This window comes from Pezoporus wallicus, unplaced genomic scaffold (genome assembly GCF_028554395.1).
Source record: "Pezoporus wallicus isolate ANWC-B61680 ecotype Strahan unplaced genomic scaffold, APGP_CSIRO_Pwel_v1 contig_10160, whole genome shotgun sequence".
Lineage (NCBI taxonomy): Eukaryota > Metazoa > Chordata > Aves > Psittaciformes > Psittacidae > Pezoporus > Pezoporus wallicus.
In genome coordinates, this window is record NW_026641390.1 from 21991 (window position 1) to 42951 (window position 20961).

Sequence of the window (20961 nt, forward strand, 5' to 3'; positions counted from 1 at the left end):
AGCTCCTCCTTTACTCATAGAATCATAGAATAACAGGTTGGAAGGAACATCAATGATCATCTTGAGGTCCCTTCCAATCTCCCCACAACTTACTCTTAGGGAGATCCCCGTTGGGCACAAGAGGAACATTTTTCTCAGTGAGAACCACCCGTTGGAATAATCTCCCCAGGGAAGTGGTGGATTCACCAGCACTGGACACTTTAAAGATTCAGCTGGACAAGATGCTGGGACATCTTGTCTAGTTCGTGCTTTTGCCAAGGAAAGTTGGACCAGGTGATCCTTGATGTCCCTTCCAAGATGCGATCCTGTGATCCTATGATTTGACTTCCGATAGCACCCAGGAAGATTCACTTTATAACTGAGTGAAATAAGACTTATGGGCCAATCATTTCCTGGATCCTCCTTTGAGCCCTTCTTGTAAATGGGGGTGACATTCGTCTTCTTCCAGTCTCCATGACTTCTCAAAGACTATGGAAAGCAGCCTCGCAAGGACCTCATCCACCTCTCTGAACACCGTCAAGCACACAGTGTCAGGGCCAATCCTTTTCATGGAATACCAGGTTGAAAGGGACCCCAAGGATCATCTGATCCAAAATTTTATAGGGGTCAAGCTCCTGTGTTAATCAACAAACCAACTTTTTTTTTTCACTGCTGATGGGTTTATGTTTACATCAACCTGGATTTTTCCTTCAGACTTGTGCGTTACACTCATGTATTAAGACAAATATACATGCAAACAGCGCTGCACAGACACCCCTTACACTTGTCACACTTAGAAACAAAGGAGTGTATGGCCAGTGGCAAGAGCATATTCCAGAGGGAAACGCCTGGACCAGCATCCCATGTGCTCCATTGACATGGAGCTGTTGCCACTGCCTGGGGAGAATTTCACATCTTCAGCAATTCCGGATAAAAATAAGAAATAAATCTATGGACAGGACTGGTGGGGGCTTCCTGCTGCTTTGCCCCTTCCCAATGGATAGGAAGGGCCCCAGTGAGGTGCCCTGTGTTGAAGGGAGAGGACCAAGGTGTGCATCAGCCCAGCCAGAAGGGGATACAGCTGTGACCACTGCCATAAACCTGGAGTGACAGCACGGCCTTTCCATGAATAAATAATCCGTGTTGCAGTCGCAGTGTGATGGACCCGGCACGGAGCGAAGTCTGCCCGGAGACTTGGCTCTGCCGGCGCTGAACGAAGGCGTTTGTCCCTTTCCTGTTGTCCCCGCACCGGGAAACGGGGACCCCGGGTCTGGCAGGGAGCGGCCGCCCCTGGTCGCATCGAAGGAGGAGAGGCGGGAGCGGGGCGGGGGAGAGATGAAGGGATAAATAGGAGCATCCCGGAGCCGCGGCGGGGTGCCGGGGGGAGCGGGGGGCTGCGGCCTTGCCGGGGAGGGAGGTGAAGGAGACGCAGTTCCTGTCTCTTTAAATCCACCCTGAGCCCGGAGCCGGGAGCTGAGGCAGAGCAGAAAGCCCAGGATCCTCTCATTAATAAGCAGGATTTATCCCCATAGGGAGCAGGAGGTGGTGGTGCGGGCGGGGTTGGGGGAAGCGCTGTGCGAGCGGAGAGAGGCCGCTGCCCAGCCCCTCACCGCGGCATCCAGCCTCATTCCCGAGCATCCTCCGGCCGAGATGCGGGATCCGCTGGGCGAGGCGAGCGGGTCCTCCCGGCAGTGAGGTTTGCTGCGGGCAGACAGGCAGGCAGGCAGGCGGACGGACGGGCAGGAGGGCGGGCTGCGGTGCGAATAGGGGGGGGGGGGTCTGTAAAGATATAGCGGGGGCGATGTCGAGTTTTTAGGGCGCGAGGTGCGTGCGCGGTGCGAGGCCCGGAGCGGGGCGGGGTGGGGGGAGCCGAGCGGGAGCGGCCGAGGCGCCGCATTGCTGCTGATCCGCCGCCGCCACCCCGCATCCCCTCCACCCGCAGCATCCCCGCAGCATCCCCGCCATGCCGCCGCTGCCGCCGCCGCCGCCTCCGGCCCCGCGCCGCAGCCAGGCCGGGCGGGCGGGCAGCCCGGGGAGCGGGGCGCAGCGGGGGCTGTGAGGAGCCGCGGCTCTTCCCTTCCCGGGGTTCTTTCTCCTTCTCTTGGAATTTGGCCTCTTTTTTTTTTTTTTTTTTTTTCTTTTTTTTTCCCTATTTTTCCCTTTTTTCCCCTATTTTTTTTTCCTCCCCCACCCCCGTTCCCTGCCGTGGATGGTTTTTAGGTGGAGTCGTTTGCACCAAAACCCAATAGCTGCTGCTGTTCTTGCTGCTATTTTTTTGTTTGTTTAATGATACTGTCTCCACAGCAGGGGAAGAGAGAACTGATCCTGAACGTACTCCCAGAGAATGAATAATCACAAGAAACTGGCTTAAGCAGCTCCCTTGGATCTGGTGCATGGTTGTGATTGATTTGATTTTTAAATTCTCTTTTTTCCCAAGTCATCGTTTGCATTTTATTTCCTTCTTTTTTTTATTTTTTTTTTCCCTTTTTTTTTTTTTTTTTTTTTTCACCTTTTGGGGGATTTGCAAACCGAATTACATGCATGTCCAGTGGGGGAAGGTTTAATTTTGACGATGGAGGGTCGTACTGTGGAGGCTGGGAGGACGGAAAGGCTCATGGCCACGGAATCTGTACCGGCCCGAAGGGTCAAGGTGAATATTCGGGCTCCTGGAGTCACGGCTTTGAGGTGCTGGGGGTCTACACTTGGCCCAGCGGCAACACTTACCAGGGCACCTGGGCGCAGGGCAAGCGCCATGGCATTGGCATGGAGAGCAAAGGGAAGTGGGTGTACAAAGGAGAGTGGACCCATGGATTTAAGGGACGGTACGGGGTCCGAGAATGCACTGGAAATGGGGCCAAGTACGAAGGCACCTGGAGCAATGGATTACAGGATGGCTACGGGACAGAGACCTACTCGGATGGAGGTAGGTGCTGCATTGATACCTTCCCTGCTAGGGTGGGTGATGCTGTAAGGTGGAAACCTTCAAACAGGGATCCTGGGTTAAGGCTGGAGTCTGGGAGTTTGCAGCCTACTGATGTGGATGGAGGGAGGGATCCCCATACTCCATAGGAGACAGGGAACCAGCCCATTGTGGCATCAGCCCAGCTCTTTGCCACAGGTAGCCCCACATGCTCAATGGGTCCCTGGTGCCAGGTGCTGCCCCCGTCTCTCCTCAACCAGGGTTTTTGGGGATGGGAGCTGGCTGCACTGGTGGGGGGGGACACCCAGCTCTCACAGTGGTGGTTGGAGGACGGGGATGGGCTGAGCCATCAGGAGACAACCCAAGTTGCACATGGGATTTGCAGTTCTCGCTGCATCACTGGGACCTGGAGGACTTGTACTGAAGCAACCCAGGGCAGGGGGGAAGTGAGAGTGTGTAGGGGTGTTCAGGGCAGATGGGTGCACCTCTAGTGCTGCCAATGGTCCCAAGGAGGAGCTGGGGTCGTTGTTTGCCCTGCAGCCCCTCCAAACGCAGCCCCATGCTTAATAATACCAGGCAGAAGACTTTAATTCAGACAAGAGTCTTACATTCCTAGTTTGCAGCTTAATGCTTAGCGTAGGGGCTCAGAGGGATCATCAAAGCTATTCTCTGCCGTCAACACGGCTTAACGAGATGTTGAGGGGAAACTGGGATTAAATGAAAAACAGGAAAACCCAATTGGAGAGACCTAAAACAAAATATTGCTGGACTTAAACAAGCTTAAAGGCTGAACCAGGGGAAGCAGCTGGTGCTTTGCTGTAAGTGGCTGTATCATCCTGTCTCATGGTTTGTGGCTACTTCCATCTCTATTGCCACAATAATCCGGTCCAGGCCTACCTACCAGTGGCTGGGGGCATTCAGCAGCACTGCCCCCTTCTTTCACTGTCAAATGTGTCCATCTAAAGCAGGCTCTTTTTAATTATTATTTTATTTAAGATATTATAATTTTCCGTTATTTTGCTTCATTAAGGAAATTACAGCATTGATGAGCTCCATCGCAGCCTTCCTGAAAGGTGTTGCAAGACCTTTCTCTATAAAATCCAGTTGGTTGCTTTGTGATTATGCAGGCAGGCAAGATTAAACATTTCCTGCAGCTGCTCTTTTATGCTTTGGAAGGGAGAAGTGGAACAATATCTTGGGTTTTAATGATAATGATAATGATGCTGGTGGCTTTCTCCTGAAGGCAAACAGAGCTGCAACCTTTTGTTTCAGCCGCCTGGAATAATGCTGGGGTCTGGGCTGGAATCTGCCGGGTGTGTGTTTCCGAGCCATCAATAAATCCCAGCAGTCCTTCAGCTGAGAATAAAGCTGCTTGGCCAGAGAATAATTGTGGTCTCCCACGTTCGAAGTGGTCAGGAGGGGATGTGGGGGGGGGGGTTCTGTGTGCTCAATATGAGAGCTGTCTCCTTGCTCCCCTTATGGCATCCAGCCCCTACCAGGGGACGGTTGCAGGAAGGCGGACAGAAGTCGTAACAAACTACATCTCTCTGAGGGCTGGGTGTTGCAGGGCACACACGTGCCCCCAGGCCAGCACGGTCCCCATCAACTGCAGCGCAGCAGTGATTTGGGAACCCTGGGGAGCATCCCCAAACTGGGGTGGTTTACCGGCGGTTTCACCGTTTCTGAGAACCTACCAGAAGCAAAGAGCTTCCTCTTCCATCTTGTCAGCCCGGACCGGCCTCTTGGTGCCTGGGGATTGAGAAGCTGTATTGGACATTTATCATTTTAGGAGGAGGTAGGGAGATCAGTGGGAGAAAAGGGCAGGGTCTGTAGCAAAATGCTCCCTCAGGCACTCTGAAGCCTTCCTAGGAGGGGCAATGCAGAGTGATGGTGGTACCTGTGGCCAAGCCCATCGAGCTGCCAGGAGTAGGGACACCCCATGTGCGCCCCGATTGGGCTCCTCCGCACCAGCTTCCCCCCATTTCAGTTGGGCAGTCACCACGGAGTGACTGAACCCAGCCAAAATTTCACATTCACCAACTTGGTTGCAAAAGTGTTCAGAGGCCGTGGCCCTTTCCCAGTTGCCTGTATCAGTTCCGGGTGGAAAACCCCAAAGTTGGACATCTCCAGCCTTTTTGGATACTGAAGGCTGATGAACTTTGAGCATTTAGATTCAAGAAGCCGATGTGTGCAGGAGCTCTGCTGGAGGGGTGGCTGAGTAGCTATGGCACAGAGGAGGCAACTGTTGGGAAGGATGTTTCTCATTAATCTATTCAAGCTATTACCTTCATCAAACTGAAGTATCCTAGAATCCTCGCCCCAGCATCTGTCACTTGCCACCCACAGATAAATATTCATCCCTTGCATTATGCTTTTTTAGCACATCAACCATGGCTAGGGGATGGGTCCCTAAATGCACAACAAGGCTCTGGAAGCGACGTGCCCCAAAATCCATGGGTTTAGCTCCAGTTTCACCATTCCCTCACACTATAACGGGTGAGGACAAACCCCAACGCTCCACCAGGTGCTATCTTGGGCAGTGATACTTTGCGTGGCTGATGCGCACGTGTTGATGCACAGGGCTTGGACACTGAGCAGTGGGATGCGGTGGCCTGAGCCACGCTGCCATCCCTATGCCCTGTCTCTGCTCATCGCCCCGGGTGCTCGCACACGCACGCACGCTTCCCCCACATGCAGCTTGCAGCTCTCACACCTCCCACACGGGCACACTCATCGCCATGCACACACGCCTCTCCTCCCCACGCCGAGGAGACGCTTCGCCCCTTCTCATGCATACCCACATGCACATGGTCTGCCCCCAGCCTGGAGAACAGCCCTCTCCGACCCGTGCATGCACCAGGTGAACGCGAACTGTGTTCCCCGAGCTGTGTGGATACGTGTCCATCAATGTAAACCTATCCCACAGAGCCCAACTACGCAAATGCAGCCGTGCTGTTCCCCTATAAGCCCACGCTTTGCCCAATCTCCTTGGCACACGCCTGACCCATGTGTGGCACATGTATGCACTGTCCTGTCTTTCCCCTGCACGTACACATACACTTGGACCCCCCTAAACCTCAATACTGCAGACATGTCCTTATCTTTCTGCCAAAAATCCCTCCTGCCCGCATCCAGAAGCTCCCTGGTATTACATAAACCAGGATCCTGAGGGTTGCTTCAGTCAGATGTTGGAGTTGCACTGCTTATTTGCTCAAGTCCAGAGAGGGAGCAGGATTGCTCCCTTGCTTCAGGCGAAAGGGGCTGCATCCACATGGATCAGCGCCGATGTGAGCTAGAGCTTCTGCTGTGGTCCTTGCTGGAGCTGGTGGAACCTCTCTAGAGCAGAGAGTTGGAGACCCCCACCTGAGCAGGTCTGGAGACATCTCAGCTGGTTTCTGCCTTTCTGTAACTCCTTGGACAGTTTGGAAACACTCAGGGATTTTACCCTGGGGACAGCTGGAGTGGTAGCTGCAGGCTGTGCATTGGGTATGGGTTTAGCTGCTGAAACCGTGGTTGTGAGGAATGGATGAGGTGGGGTGTGTGAAGGAAGCCCCAGATCTGCTTTTGCCCTTTCAGTGCTGTTTTTCTCCTCCCTCCACCTCTCCCCAGCTGAGAATTTTGGATCCAAAACAAGACAGGGTCTCAGGGAGGGCACCAGTCCCTTGCTTGGGTTCTGTTTGCCCAGCCAGTCCTTAGGGAATGGCTTGCAGTGATTCCCTGGTCCGTTCTGGGTCCCTCCCTCTGCTACCCACATCCCAGGTTCCCATGTGCTGCACACAGCCTTGTTTCTCAGGAGGGCTACCCCGAAACAGACGGGCAGTCGCATCGTGGTGCTTATCTTGTGTAATCCTCCGTGCCCACTCACCTAAATGAATCATCCCTTTGATAGGTGAGTGAAATATAATTAGTGTTTTCATTGTTAGCACCATGTGAGTAGGCATGTAGGTTTTCTTGGCCCAGGCTGGGAAATGTTCCTGCTTTGCAAGCAATGGGGAGAGGAAAGCAGTGCGGTGGGAGCTGCCGGTGTGGGCTGTCTCGCAGCCTGTCCTGCCCCAGTTTCCCCACCTCTGCAGTGGCACTGGTGACACTTCCAGCTGCCCTCTTAAGTGGATGCACCAGGAGCTACCAACCAAATGGCTTTAATATGGGTGAGAAGGTGAAAAACATGAGATATTTGGCAGAAAAAAGCCCTTTTGCCAGTGTAAAGGGCTGCTCTTGGGGGGATGCACTGGGGATGCCGTGATGCTGGTCCAGGAAGGGGTTTTGAATGAACCACCACCATCCAGTGCCTCTAAGGGCAGCAGCATCCCTGACAGCTGCCTCATGCCTCTCTCCATAGCGGGGTTTTCCACGGGTTCCTCTACAGCAGCAGGGAACCAGCTAGTGAGGGCAAATTTCCATGTGGTCTATTCATAGCACGGATGTCAGAATTACCTTAAAAGTACCAGCTCTCGTCTTATTTTGCTGCCGGGAAGGAATTGTTGATGCACTTTAAATAGTGGGCGGAAACAAGCAAATACAAGTGCGCCCTGATTCCCCATCCTCCCGCTTCCTGCAGATCCAGACAACCCCCTAAGAACCTGATAATTAAAGATAAAAGCTATGAACTCTGTTGATGAAGCATCCCACCTCCTAGGTTTGGTACGGAAGTTGCTCACAGCGCGGCAGTGGTTATAGGAGAGCAAGAGCTGAGGCGTCAGGACCCACCTAGCATAGAATAAATGAATCAAAATACTAAATGAAGATTGTGACCAGTGTTATTAAAAATAAATGACATGAACTCATGGTAATAACTTATCTCACTGGAACATGATGGTTAGATTCAGGTACAGCTTAGGACAGAGGAGGAAGGATTTTGACCCCAGGGGAAAGGATGAGAGATAGAAACTGTCAGACCGGCTCAGACCTTCACTCCATCTTCTTGAGGATTCCACCCAGCTCCAGGGTATGATGTAGGACCCCAACCCTGGGGCAGTCTGGCCTCCTTACACCTCTCTCCTTGACCCATAATAGAGGGTGACCTAAGCTGGGAAGCACTGTTTTAATATCCTCTCACTGGGGATGCTGGGGTGGGTTTCTCATGGCTTTTAATGCGAATCTCAGGGTATTTGCATGTGATTTGATATCCCATGGGGCCCCTCGTGGTTGGGTGACATCTGCTCCTGTAGCTGAGTGTTTTTTTTTTTCCCTTGAAGCTCCAGCTTGTGGAATCATGTGATTTTGCAAGATTTTAAGCTTCATTTTCGAAGCAAGGTTTCCACCCAGGCTGTTGCAGGGAAGTCATTCTTACAGGCTTGGAAACCAGCAGATGAGAGCTAAAAATGCCTTCTGTTTAAAAATGCCTCGATTTTAAAATGAACCTGATAAATTTTGAATGCTTTGAATCAGGTAACGCTGATGTAGATGAATGATCCGTATTAACGTAGGCATGACTTGGAGATGCATCCGGGCAGGATGGAGCTGGTGATGGTCCTAGAGGAGGCAACACTGTGGTTTAGTATCTGCCTTATGAGATTTGGCAGGGTTTGCCTGTCTGGGGTATGGGTTTGACATTGACTGAAATCCTGAGCAATAAAGGAAGTTTTTGGCAGGAGTTTGCAGTAGTTGCAGGAGAGTTTTGATGCTAGTTTGCTGTTTAACTTAAACTATTGGTTAACATAAAAGGGGAGCTTGGAGGAAAAAAAAGCCCCAAGCACTTGAATGGCAAGTGGTTGTATTTTGGGGTTGATATCGGCTTTCCAAAGACAGATTCTTCCTTCTGAATCCAAAATCCTTAAAAATTGCAATCGATGCATGGGCATTCCCTTAGAACAGCCACTCCTTTCCCAAAATGATTCCCTGAAGATGTTCCACTTACTCTTAGCACACAGCAGAGCATCATGAATTTTCATGAATGAGTGAACAGCTGGAGCAAGGTCCCTAAATTTGCAGACATTTGCACCAAGATGACTGCTAAAAAGGTATAATTCCCTGCTCAGGGCATCGCTTTGGGTCTATGAGGTGTTTCCCTGGACTGCATAAGAGATTGACCATTTATCTCATAGAATAGAATTAAATCTTGCTTTCACCTCACCTCATCCTGCGTTATCCCTGCTCCTGGTGCAGCCTCCTATCCCACATCCATGGGGAGCTCAGCCTCATCCCATGGACCCCCAAAGCCTGGTGCTAGCATACAGCACTGTGTGTGAGCATTGGAGAATTAGCTCTTACTCCTGTGAGCTCTGCTCAGAAATGGGGTGAGATCACAGAGTTTGCAGTGAGGATTAGAGCGCTGAGGGATTAATGGACTAAGTATTAGCCCGATTTCACTCTCCTTTGTGAGAGGAGCACATTAGCTGTAATAAAGGAGCTGAGTGATATGTTAATGTGTTTCTCACCCCTTGTGTGAAAGCCTCATCCTAGTTTTGGCCCCAGTCGGTGGCTGAATCCTCAGGGATTCAGCTGCCCATGGGCCCCATTTCACCAGGGGATGATGCTCCCTCCACTGTCTCCAGTGAACGTGGCACTTCCCGCTCCCAGGAAAACTGGAAGTTTCTTTTTGCCTGTTCTTTCCTTTTGAAAAGCTCTATTTCCCCTGACTCCAGGACCTGGCACTTTAAGGAAAATCACAACTGGCCTGAGACTCATTGTGAGCCCCATCAGAATTAGCAATGCCAGGATTTGATTGCCATTGTAATGGCTTAAAGCATTTCTCCAAATGCTGGCTGGAAAAAGCAATTACTAACGCAAACAGGCTGGGGGAAGCAGGAGCAATAAGGGAGAAGAGGGAGGGGATGCTCAGGATGGACTTGTGTTTTACTGCACAGGGAGAACAAATTGAGCTTTTTCCCTCTTAAAGCAAATAGCCAAAGTGCTTCAGAAGTTGTTACCAGGAGAGTCTGAACCTGGTCACGGGTATGGGAGGATGCTCATCTCACAGGTGTTATCTGAGCTGAATTTCCATATGTGGTTTTTAATGTAATTAGTACCATAAAGGCACATACTCATTGCTGGCTATTCCCTGTGGAAAATGGCTTAATTCCTGTAGCCTGGCTTATCTTCAGAGGTAGGGCATTGACTTCAAGGCTTTGCCCCATTCCATATGCTTGCTGTGGGCTGTGCAGAGCCACTTTGTGCCTGCAGCAGAGAGGCACACACCTCGTTTTGTTGGAGGAGCTCATCCTCCACCTCGCTCTGCGCCTCAGTTTCCCATCTGTAAGTGCAAATATCAGCAAATATCTTTCCAGTACCATGACGCACATTAATGTTTGCCAGTGAGGGAAGTAGCTTCCCTCTGCTGATCTGATTACAAAGCATCTTCAGAGCAGGCCTCATGGCAATGAGAACGTAAAGGACTCCCGTGTTTTGGATGGAGCTCATATCCCCCACATGATCACTCCTGATGATGCAAACCCGCCTTTCAGATGATTTTCCCGAGTGGTTGAGCAATCCCTGTTCTGTGGTATTTCATCCTGAGTTACTCTACGTGGTTATTTGCATCTGCAGAGGAGGAGGCTGTATAGATCCATCTCTTCTCTCCAGCCCCAGGCTCTTGCTGCCCCAGGTGTCCCACGAGGCACTGGCTCTACTGGGGCCATTCCTGCACCCATTTCTACCTGCTTGCAGAGTGATCTCCTATGGCACATCATCCAAATGCAGCAGCTCCACTGATTTATTTCCTTAGATGGAGGGTCCCTGGCATTTAGCTTTTAAAAGTGCAAGCTAACCATGCTGATAGGAGCTGTGGACTTGAAATGCTTCATTATTTGTTGAGCCCCAGCAACAGACTTAATGCTATCCACCATCCAGGCAGTTACAAAGCAGCTCATGTCCACTCTAGTCCTTCCCTCTTCATTCTTCATTGCTTTTCTCCCTTCTCCTTTCTTTCTTCCCCTTGTCCCCTCCAAGGATGCCAGGACCTCACTGTGCCCATCATATATGTACGTATCCAGCCTCGCATTAAGCAATATGACTAACATCCATCACGTGCTTGTGCCTGCAGATTATATTTGCATACTCAAAAATCCATACTTTATTCCTTCCCCTGTGTAAGCACTTACCAGAGCATATTTTTGGCATATTAACAACCACATAAGAAGCACCTGACTGTGTTTTCAGCATGGCCTGGTGATGGTCAAAGACCATTGGCAGAGCTGGGGGGGGGGATAACTCGCTGCTGATGCTGTATCCGTGTGGCATTGCACACATGTGCCATCACTGATTCTCACCTTTCATAGTGGGCAATGCAGGTGAGAAGTCCTAACCTTCCATATCATGCTTGTGTAGGATTTAGGTGAACATATGGGGTACAACTGCTGTGTTGGGCACACAGCAGGAAATGCAAGTCACCCAGCACAACGCCTTGTCCTGCTGCCAGGAGTGCAGGAAGGATGGTTCTTGGGATGTCTTGGCACCCACACGGATGCTTGGGAGGACCCACACCTGGAGGTAGCACATTTTGGGGGCATGTTTTTACCAACAAGGTCCCCTGACTGCTGGATGTCAACCGGGGTGGCCAACAAGTGTGTCCCTATCATTGCACCATCAGGATCTGAGGCTGAATTAGCATCCTCCAGTCCTCTCTTTTCTCTCATACATCTTCTCATTGGGATAGATGTTTCTGAGATGCAAAACATGATTTGTGCATCGACCCTCCCTGGGTCTTTCTGATATTGAATAGCTGGGAAGTGATATCTCTAAAACCTGCTCCTTCCATCATCATGCAAGAGACTGGCCTAATTATTGCCATCGGATGTCTTTAATTAATATACTGCAGAGTTCAGAGATGGGGGGGTAGAGGGTAAGATGTGAGCGTACCAGGAAGGATCCTTCACAAGATAAATGAGCAATTTGCAAGGCCTAATGACTTCAGCTTGGTTTGGAAATGTGGATGGTGGACCCTCTGGACAATGCAGACCTCATTCCCAAATTCTGCTGAGTGGCAAAAGCTATCTGGGAGGCTTGGATCACTGCCATTGCCAAACACAGTCACTGTGACAGGCAGATCTTGGCTGTGCTTCAAGGATGGGACAGAGGCTAAAGAGGAACCTATCCTTTGAAGCTTGCTGCTCCCATGTCTATGGAAGCCTGCGTAGCTGTGCTTGTGTTGATGATTATTCTAGCTAGCCTTGAAGTACTTTACATTGAGCCATGACAGTGGGTTATTTGTAGGGTTTTTAACTTCGTGTTACTGATGGGTAAGGAACATTTTTCCAAGTGTTTTGTTTTTTCCCGAGGTCATATTGTGATAAAAGTATGCATGTGCCCACCGACCTCAAAATGCTTTACAGCATCCTAAGTAGCTGCTTGAATTTCTCCATGTGAGAAGCTGAAGTGGAGTGAAGCAGGGCAGGTCGCTGCAAATCTCCCTGTGTGCTTTAACCTGTGTGCTTGCCAAGGGCTTTTTCGAGGAGAGCATGGAACTGATTGTCTTGTTTTGGGAAGCGCCTGTGAGCAACCTTCAGTCCATAACACTCCTACTTAATGGTGTTCCTGGACTGGAGCCAGAGGGCTCAGAGGACTGCAAAATGCCAAATCCTCGGGTACTGGGAGAGGGAGGAAAGAAAATGTAGACATTCCACCCCCAAAATCCTGACTTCTGTTTCTGTACAGTGCCATGGTAAAGATGAACCAGGTTTATATCCAAGTGTGTGGTTGCACCCTGGGCCAAAGGAAGCTGTGTGCCCATCACCCTCAATTTTTATGTGCAAAAAGGTATGGATTAAAATGGCATCAGTGAAGTGATTCTTCTGGCCCAAGGCTTCAGCCTGGTGTGCTGTGTGGCAATGAGCTGGTTGCCTCTTCCCAGCCACGGTTAAGACCTTGTCTGCAAGAGCAAGCAGCTCCCTTGCTTGAACAAGCACATGAGCCCCGCCACAGCAGCTGCATCCCAAAGAGATGAGCTGGAGCTGGACATCAGTCTTCTCCTTCCCTCTCCCCAGGAAAACCTCCAAATCCCTTTGGCAAAACCAAGGAAATGAATGGAAATCTGTTGTTCTTCCCAGTGTCTGTAATGCCTCGGATCCTCCCGGAGCGCTTGCAGATTGGAGCTAATTAGTCTTCCCCATAGCCAGCTGAACTGATGGAGTGTGGCTGCATCATCCCTGTTTACAGCAGGGAACATGAGGCGCAGGGGTTGAACCCAGCCACCTTGCCACCAGCTTTGCACGATTCCCTGTTTCTCCAAGGGGCAACCAAGGCAAACTCCTATTTCAGGGATTTTGGCATTATGGGGACAACAGGAGCAGCCCTGCAGTGTCTCTGCTCTCTTCCCAGAATGAATCTTAGCCTCCTGAGCCAAATGCTGAGAAAGCACTGAGGAGCTGCAATGAATTAGATCACTTTTTGGTGCTTGTCATTTCTCCAAACGTATGATCTTCTGCTGGAGAATCAGGAATAATGCTTCAGAGGCCAGTGACTTCTCGCTTTCCGCTTTCAGCCTGCCTGGCTCCAGCGAAGGATGGGGCTCTGCATGGTCCTCTGGGGAACAGAAATTCCTGCAGGAGCTTAAAAAGCCATTTGGAAACACCCTAGCCTTGCTCCAAGGGGAGCAAGCCAAGAACCTCCAAAACTCAGGCTTAAGAACGCAAGTGAAAATGGCCAACAACTTCATTGCCCATTCCCTTTTCCCCAGGTTCCTATCCCACCCCAACTTTCCCCATATTTCCTGCAAGCCCATTCCCTTTCTCACATTCCATCTGCTGTTTCCAAAAGGTGAATACTCTCAGTTACTTTCTTGTAGCCTCAGGTTATTCCCTCTCCTTATCTCTGTGTGGCTATATCCCCACCATTCTTGACATTACCTTTACCTTGACTACATCATGCTGGAGTGATTACACCAGGAATCAAGGATTCCTCCCTGTGAATCTATGGCAAGCAGGAACACAACCTGCTTATTCTCTGGGCTCTGATTTTGCTGCAAAATTCCCATTCCCAGGGCAGGATCAGGCCCTCTTTTCAGCAGGATCATGGTGGTGACTGAGATTTATTGGCTTGGCTCCCCAGTGCTGTCCTATACTCCACACTTCCACCTGGCCCTACCACTGGCTGTCTGTATGATGCTGCCCTGACCGCGTAACGGGTGCTGCATTTTCCCTGACACAATCACTCCATTGATCTCAAGCAATTAATGCTTTGTAAAGCATTTTGCAAATATTGATAGTACAGAAGGAGCTGTTGCATTGGTTGTGTTACCATAGGAAGTCACAAGTTACCTGCCTCAGGAGGGTGTTCTTTCCATGTCCAAGACATTCTTGGATGCTCTTTGTCCTTTTTGCTCGGTGTAAAAGAGCCACATTGAAGTGGGATGGATATCTGTGGCATCCTGGAGGCAGGAGTGACCTGCGTGGCTGGGGAGAAGTTGGTGCATTTTATTCCCCATAAATTATCCTCTATCACAGTGTCTTTGTCTCTTTTCCATAGGGCCCTGGCTTGGGCAATGCAATCAGCTTGTGGCCATGACTGCAGCAGTGTTGGCTTGCTTCCTGCTTCCCATCCCAATGTAGGCATGTTCCCATCTTGCACACAGTTGAAAGAGGGCATCTGCTTTTCTGCCCAGACCCTGGGAGGTGCTCAGCTCTCATTCTTTGCACTGAAATCCTTGAGGACCTCAGTTCAGCACCTCAGCAGATCAACCTGGGGACCTTTCGCATCAGATGTGTTCATCCCGTTACACCCAACCCCATCCTATGGTCCCCACCGCACAGGCTTCCCATTGCCTGCTCCCTTTTCACCTCCTGAGCAATGAAATGGCTATAGCTGTTCCATCCTGGCATGTAAAGTGGAAAACCATAAACCCCTGTCTCCTCTGCAGGGAGAAAGAGTCTCCCAGCTCCTGGTGAGATTAAGCTTTGTGCATATATCTCCAAATGTTAGGGGGCAGAGGTTAAACTGAGCAGTGCAAGGGGAGGAGGTGGCAGCGCTTAGCAATGCAGATCACATGGCTCTGAGACCTTCCAGTATTCATGTCCAAATCCTGGGATATTTAGGGATCTGAAACGTTATGAAGTCAGATGAAGGAAGGAGTGCTGTTTGGGTGAGAAAGTATGGATGAAATCAGCTACCTGGAAGGAAGCTTTTTGATGTGCTGGTGGCTATGAAGGTGGCCAGATGTCTTGGTGGCCATTGGGACCCTCCTAGGCAATCCCCAGAGGTAATCCATGCTGCTGCCTCCATCAGGGAAGCAATGAGGAGGGCAATACCACCCACGAAAGCAGACTTGGGGTTTGGGTTTTGCTCTCTAATGGGTGTTGCTCCATGATGCCAGGAGGGGAGAAGCAGGATGGAGTGGATGGATGGGGTGGCTCCTCAAGCATCCTTTGCTTACTAAAATTGGCCTTACCAAGGAGATGCAGAGCATCTCCTGGCACCTGTGCAATTCTAGGAGCAGGTTTTAAGGCCATGCAAGGATGACAGCTTCCCGGGCACCTCTGCATTGCTGGAGATACACTGCAGCTGTAACCTGCTATGGCCAATTTGCTGCCTCTCTCCAGCTGAGATGCGCTGTCACGCTTGCTCCGACAGCGCTTTGTTCTGCTCTTTGCTGCTGCCTGTGGTTTTCAGCAAAGGGCTGTGTCTGCTTTGCGGCGCTTTGGTTTAATCCGGTGGGGTTTTCATCAGCTGTAGATTTGCTGGGGACAGGGAGGTCAAGGGACCATCGAAGGGAAAGGGAATCCAGGGCATAGGCAGGGCAGGCTCTGACAGATCCCTTGCAGGACCTTTCCTCCCTCTCTTCTTGCCCACAGGAGCATCTCTCCCTGAAACCCATTGAATCCATCTCTAAGGGAAACAGGAGACTGAGCATGGTGTGAGGGCATCACAACCATCTTTTGGGCTGCCTTTGCAGGGGTGCTCAGAGCACTGGGGGAAATGTCTCTCACCCATCTGCTGCCCATTGCTCCCCAGATGCTCTGGGAAGGAGCCAGAATGGGGAGTGACACAGTGCCAGGTCTGCAGGGGATGGATGGATGGAGAGCTCGATGGTCTCTCCCCTGCCACAGAGACCATTCCAGGGTGCCACTGGGCACGGGGAGAGCCGTGGGGGCACAACATCGGTCATTGCATGTTCTTGGGGACCCCAAAGTGGACTGCAGCAGGGCGAGCAAGGCTCACTGCTCAAACCCAACCATAGGACATGTCTGATGTCTCCTCTGAGCTGTTTGCCAGCTGTGTTGTCCCCCATCCTTCTCCCTGCCGGAGCTGCCACCACCTCCTCACCCTGCCCTGCCAGTGCTTTCCATAATCCTGGTGCTCTGCCTCCCTCCCTGGTTCTAATCCTATAAACCCTCAGTAAATCCTGCCCACCTGGCCCTGCTTCTCCAAGGAAGTCTCTTCCTCAGCTTGGGGCTGGCATTGTTTTGGGTTGCACAAGGCTGTCACCCAGACAACAGAGCAACTCAGGAGCATTGCTTGCATCGGGGCAATGGGAAGGATGCCTGAGCTCCAGGGGATCCGTGCAAATGTGCCTGGGAGCTGGTTCCACTTTCTGTGCTCAGGGTGAGCCACTCCAGCCTGTATCCATCTCCAGAGCCAATACTGAGCCCCAGGGTCTGGGCAATAGAAACCCTAAGGGAGCCCTGGAGGTGGGATCAGGAGGAGGAGGAATGAAGAGGAGCAAAAGGATGCGTAGCTGTAGGGTTGGGATCACTCCTTGTAGTGGGAAAGGGGTTCATCTGGGTTGAGGGTGAGCATGGGCAGCACGGCCTGTTTTAATCATTCTTTCTGCTGGGCTGTTGGGAAATGTTGAGAAGGAAACCCTGCAGCAAAGTGGCTGGATCTTAAGGAACAATATTTTTGCAGCCAAAAGAGTGGTCTGAGGTGGAACCAACGGGTTGCTCATGTCTGATTGCTTACCCTGATTGCTAAGGACAAAGAGCATCTTGTGCGGAGAGGGGACGGAAAGCCTTTATCAGTCTGAGCTGGTGATAGTCATTGGGTTGGTTTCATCTGGGCTGTTTTGGTTGGATTCACAAAGGATTCACTCCATCAGCTCATGTATTTTTAGATTCCCCTGGTGTGCGGGAGCAGGGCTGGCACGAAGGGATGCTGTGAGGTGCTGCCTGTGCCTGTCCCAGCATTACCAGCCGGGACTGGGAATCAGGAGGGCAGCCAAGGGCTAGGACTAGCCACAGCATCCCAGCAGCACCAATGCCAGGTGAGGAGCTGTCCCCGGGCTTATCCATCTGCAAGGGCTTAGGTGGGCAGTGAATCATAGGATCACAGACTGATTTGGGTTGGAAAGGACCTTAAGATCATCCAGTTCCAACGCTGCTGCTGTGGGCAGGGACACCTCCCAGCACTGTGTCTTAAGCTAGTCCAGAACAGATTAAGCCATCCTAAGAATAAAAACAAGCCACACGGTTCAACCAGGTGGGATGGAATGTGAAAGTGTGCCAGTCACTGAGCTCCAGGAGGGGAAGGGATTATAAGCCCCAAGGAAGATTGCCACCGGGCACTTCAGTGTATGGGGCAGGCATTACACTCTGGTTGTGCTTCCTTGGGCCGGGTGGGTTTCTTGTGCCTCCATTCACAGTGTTGTAGTGAGGTCTCGTGCGTGTTTCAACCCATTACTGACCAGTTAAGCAACTCCAGTTAAGTGCCCACACAAATGCAGGAGTTCAAACAGGGGCACATTTCCAAAGAGAATAACCAAATGGATCTCTCCCCACGAGGCCTTTACTTCTATAGAGCAGCTCCCTTCTGCTACATGCCAGATGAAAGGTGCTACGTATGTAAGTAAATGCGTTGTAATGCACCATCCGCTTTGAACACTGCCGGCAGCATTGACAGGGATTGAGTCTGCTTCCGGATAACGATTCCCTTACCCCAACTCCCCACTCTCTTCCCTTTCAAATTAGGGTCAGTTCCTCGAAGCATCGCTCCCTGCTTGGTGATGCCTTGGCTGGTTTCTAATATTTCCATGCTGCATCTGGAGTGCAAGCCTGCAATCCAACCAAGATCTTATTTTTCCCTCCCACAATATGACATTGCAGTCCTTGTCACGGAGATGGGACTGGGATCCAGAGCTGCTCTTTGCTGCTCCCACTAACCAAGGGCTTGTAGAACAGTTTGATGCCATTAGCGCTCCACAGGATGCCATGCCATGAAGCCTCTGTTTGCTTTTGTCTCCTCTTCCTAGGGACATACCAGGGCCAGTGGGTCGGAGGGATGCGCCAGGGTTACGGCGTCCGGCAGAGCGTTCCCTACGGCATGGCTGCGGTTATCAGGTCACCCCTGAGGACGTCCATCAACTCCCTGCGCAGCGAGCACACCAACGGCACGGCGCTGCACCCCGACTCCTCGCCGGCGGTGGCCGGCAGCCCTGCCGTCTCCCGGGGTGGCTTCGTCCTCATGGCCCACAGCGATGCCGAGATCCTCAAGAGCAAGAAGAAGGGCATCTTCCGGCGGTCGCTGCTGAGCGGGCTCAAGCTCCGTAAGTCCGAGTCCAAGAGCTCCTTGGCCAGCCAGCGAAGCAAGCAGAGCTCTTTCCGGAGCGAAGCCGGGATGAGCACGGTGAGCTCCACCGCCAGCGACATCAACTCCACCATCAGCCTGGGTGAGGGCGAAGCCGAGCTCTCCGTCATCGAAGACGACATCGACGCCACCACCACCGAGATCTACGTGGGCGAGTGGAAGAACGACAAGCGGTCAGGCTTCGGGGTGAGCCAGCGCTCGGATGGGCTGAAGTACGAGGGAGAATGGGCCAACAACAAGCGCCATGGCTACGGCTGCATGACCTTCCCTGACGGCACCAAGGAGGAGGGCAAGTACAAGCAGAACATCCTGGTCAGCGGCAAGAGGAAGAACCTCATCCCGCTGCGGGCCAGCAAGATCCGTGAGAAGGTGGATCGGGCCGTGGAGGCTGCTGAGCGGGCAGCCACCATTGCCAAGCAGAAAGCGGAGATTGCAGCATCCAGGTAAGGTGTTCCCCTTCCCAGTGTGGTGTCTGAGCAAGGGTCAAGCCCCAGTGGCTGCGGTTTGATGGGAGAAGTGGGAATAGACTTTTTGCAGTCGTAGGCTCCTGGTGGGATGTTTTAGGGAGGCTGGTGGAGGCAGGCAAGGGTTGCAGTGCTGGCTGGACCACAAAGCGGGAGCGTTCAGCATCCTGGAAAGGCATGCTTCTGGATTGGTCCAGGTGTCATGGGTGGTGTTCGAACTGAGGTGGATACAAGCTGATTTGTCCTTCTGCTAATTCCAAGTGGGATGTGGATGCAGAGTGTTTGCAACCCAGCCAGCAAGACCGCGCAAGGTCACCCAGAATGATGCAGCCTGTGCAAGGGGTGATTGTGCCATGCACTTGTGGCTGACAATGTGGGTCTCGCATGCTGATGACTGTCACTTAGGAGCTGCTGGGTTATTTACCCCATTTCTCCCTAGCCTCTTTAGTAAGCAGGATGATACCCTTAGCAGAATTGCTCCTGAGATGTCATTTGCCCATATCCTCTGTCTGACTTATAGCCAGGAGGAGCCATCCCAAGGCTGGCCTGCACTGGGATGATTCCTAGCTATTTCCGTTCCCAAAAGAGGTTTTGAGTGGAAAAGCAGTCAAATCACTGGCTGCAGCTGATGCCTGTGGAGGGTTTGCCCTGCCTGACACTCTGCTAGGAAGAAAAGCTCTGGGTACCCAAATAATCCCTACTGGCCCCAAGAAGCCCCTTACTCCCTGGGCTGGCTGTAGCCATCATGGAACTGCTCAGTGATTCAGGGCAAGGACCTTATGTATCTGAAAGAAGGGGGGAGCAGGGGGATAGAAGTAATGTCTGATTTAGCTTGAAATAGGGTCCAACTTCCAGCTCAAAGCAGGGACAACTCAAGCACCTTCTAGCTGGCACCTGGCACTTCATGACTTACAGTGAGCTCCTAACAAGAGGTGAGCTGAGAAAAGTCTCCTCTGTCAAAGTCAGGGCTCCTTGGGGATGGTTTATTAGAGCATGGTCGTTCCTTTCTGTTTTATGAGCAAATGCTACATATAGCAGCCAGGCTGGGGAAAACGGGCTGGGGTTCAGGGAAAAACCCAGGTACCTCTTCAGTCTCCTGTGCTGGATTAGCTGTTGGGTCTGAATCATTTGTATGCAGAGTCACACTTGGAATCTTTATCAGCACTTCTACCGATGACTTATCTGCAATATAAATTAGACTCCCAGGCCTGCTTTGGGAGCGTATTTGGGCTTGATGATGTTTTTGAGCTGATGGTGTACGAAACTGTTGTCAAAGCTGTGGAAAAGGAAAGAAATCCCACTGGATTGCCAGGTAGGAAACAGACTGCAGAGCAGCGGAAAGCCCAGATCTTTCCCTGTCATCTGGGGATGTGAATGCCTCAGTACAAAGGCATTCCTGCAGTCCTGGAAGCCTGGAGCTCTAGTCTGCTGTGGGATGCCAGGTCTAAGAACCCAAGCATCCTCTGTCCCTAGGTGCTAATGGTCCTGGAAAGCCACGACAGTGGGAGTTGGCAGAGGTATGACCCCTCCCCATGTTGGAAATGCTTAATGAGCTCTGGGCATATGATATTCTACCTTCTAATTATGAGACAGAATGGAAAACATCAAATCAGATAGGGATGCAGAGCACAAGTACCTTCCTCCCCTGCACCAGCTGGGATAAGATGGTCCTGAGCTCTGCTGGACAGCAGCAGCAGTGCTGGGAGGGAGGATGCATCCTGTAATCACACGTGTGCATGGAGGAGGAGGAAAACCTGTGGGATTTGGTGGGGTCACAGAGGACCCCTTCAGTCATCAGTGAAGATGCAAAGAAATAAATGAATGGGAGCGCACTGCTTTGACGATACTGCCAGAGACTAACCTGGTCCCACCAGCAACCCGACATCTCCACCCTGCAGCCCAGCTCCCTCCACTGTTTGGTCTTAACTAGTTGTCCTTTACTAGACACACATGGAAGAAAGCAAGCTCTGGGAACCCAGGGCTTGGTTCTTTTTATGGCACAGCCATCGCCTCCGGTGCATGAAGGCTGCTGGTGTGTTGAAAAGCCCTTTATTGATCTCCTGCACAGACAGACTCCAATGTGACGTGCACTGTGCATTAGTGCTGGGTTACCAATCATGGATGACAGCCGTCCGGGGAACTTTGGCT

The 20961-nt window shown here is 51.5% G+C and overlaps 1 protein-coding gene across 1 annotated transcript in view; it reads left to right on the plus strand.

Moving 5' to 3' along the window:
- Positions 1-2159: 2159 nt before the first annotated feature.
- The window catches only part of JPH3 (junctophilin 3), a 55474-nt gene continuing 36672 nt past the window's right edge, over positions 2160-20961 (plus strand). Inside the window, exons 1-2 of the mRNA XM_057423519.1 lie at positions 2160-2902; positions 18015-18792. Of these exons, the coding sequence (XP_057279502.1) occupies positions 2521-2902; positions 18015-18792 (1160 nt within the window). The 5' untranslated portion in view covers positions 2160-2520. The remainder of the gene's footprint in view (positions 2903-18014; positions 18793-20961) is intronic.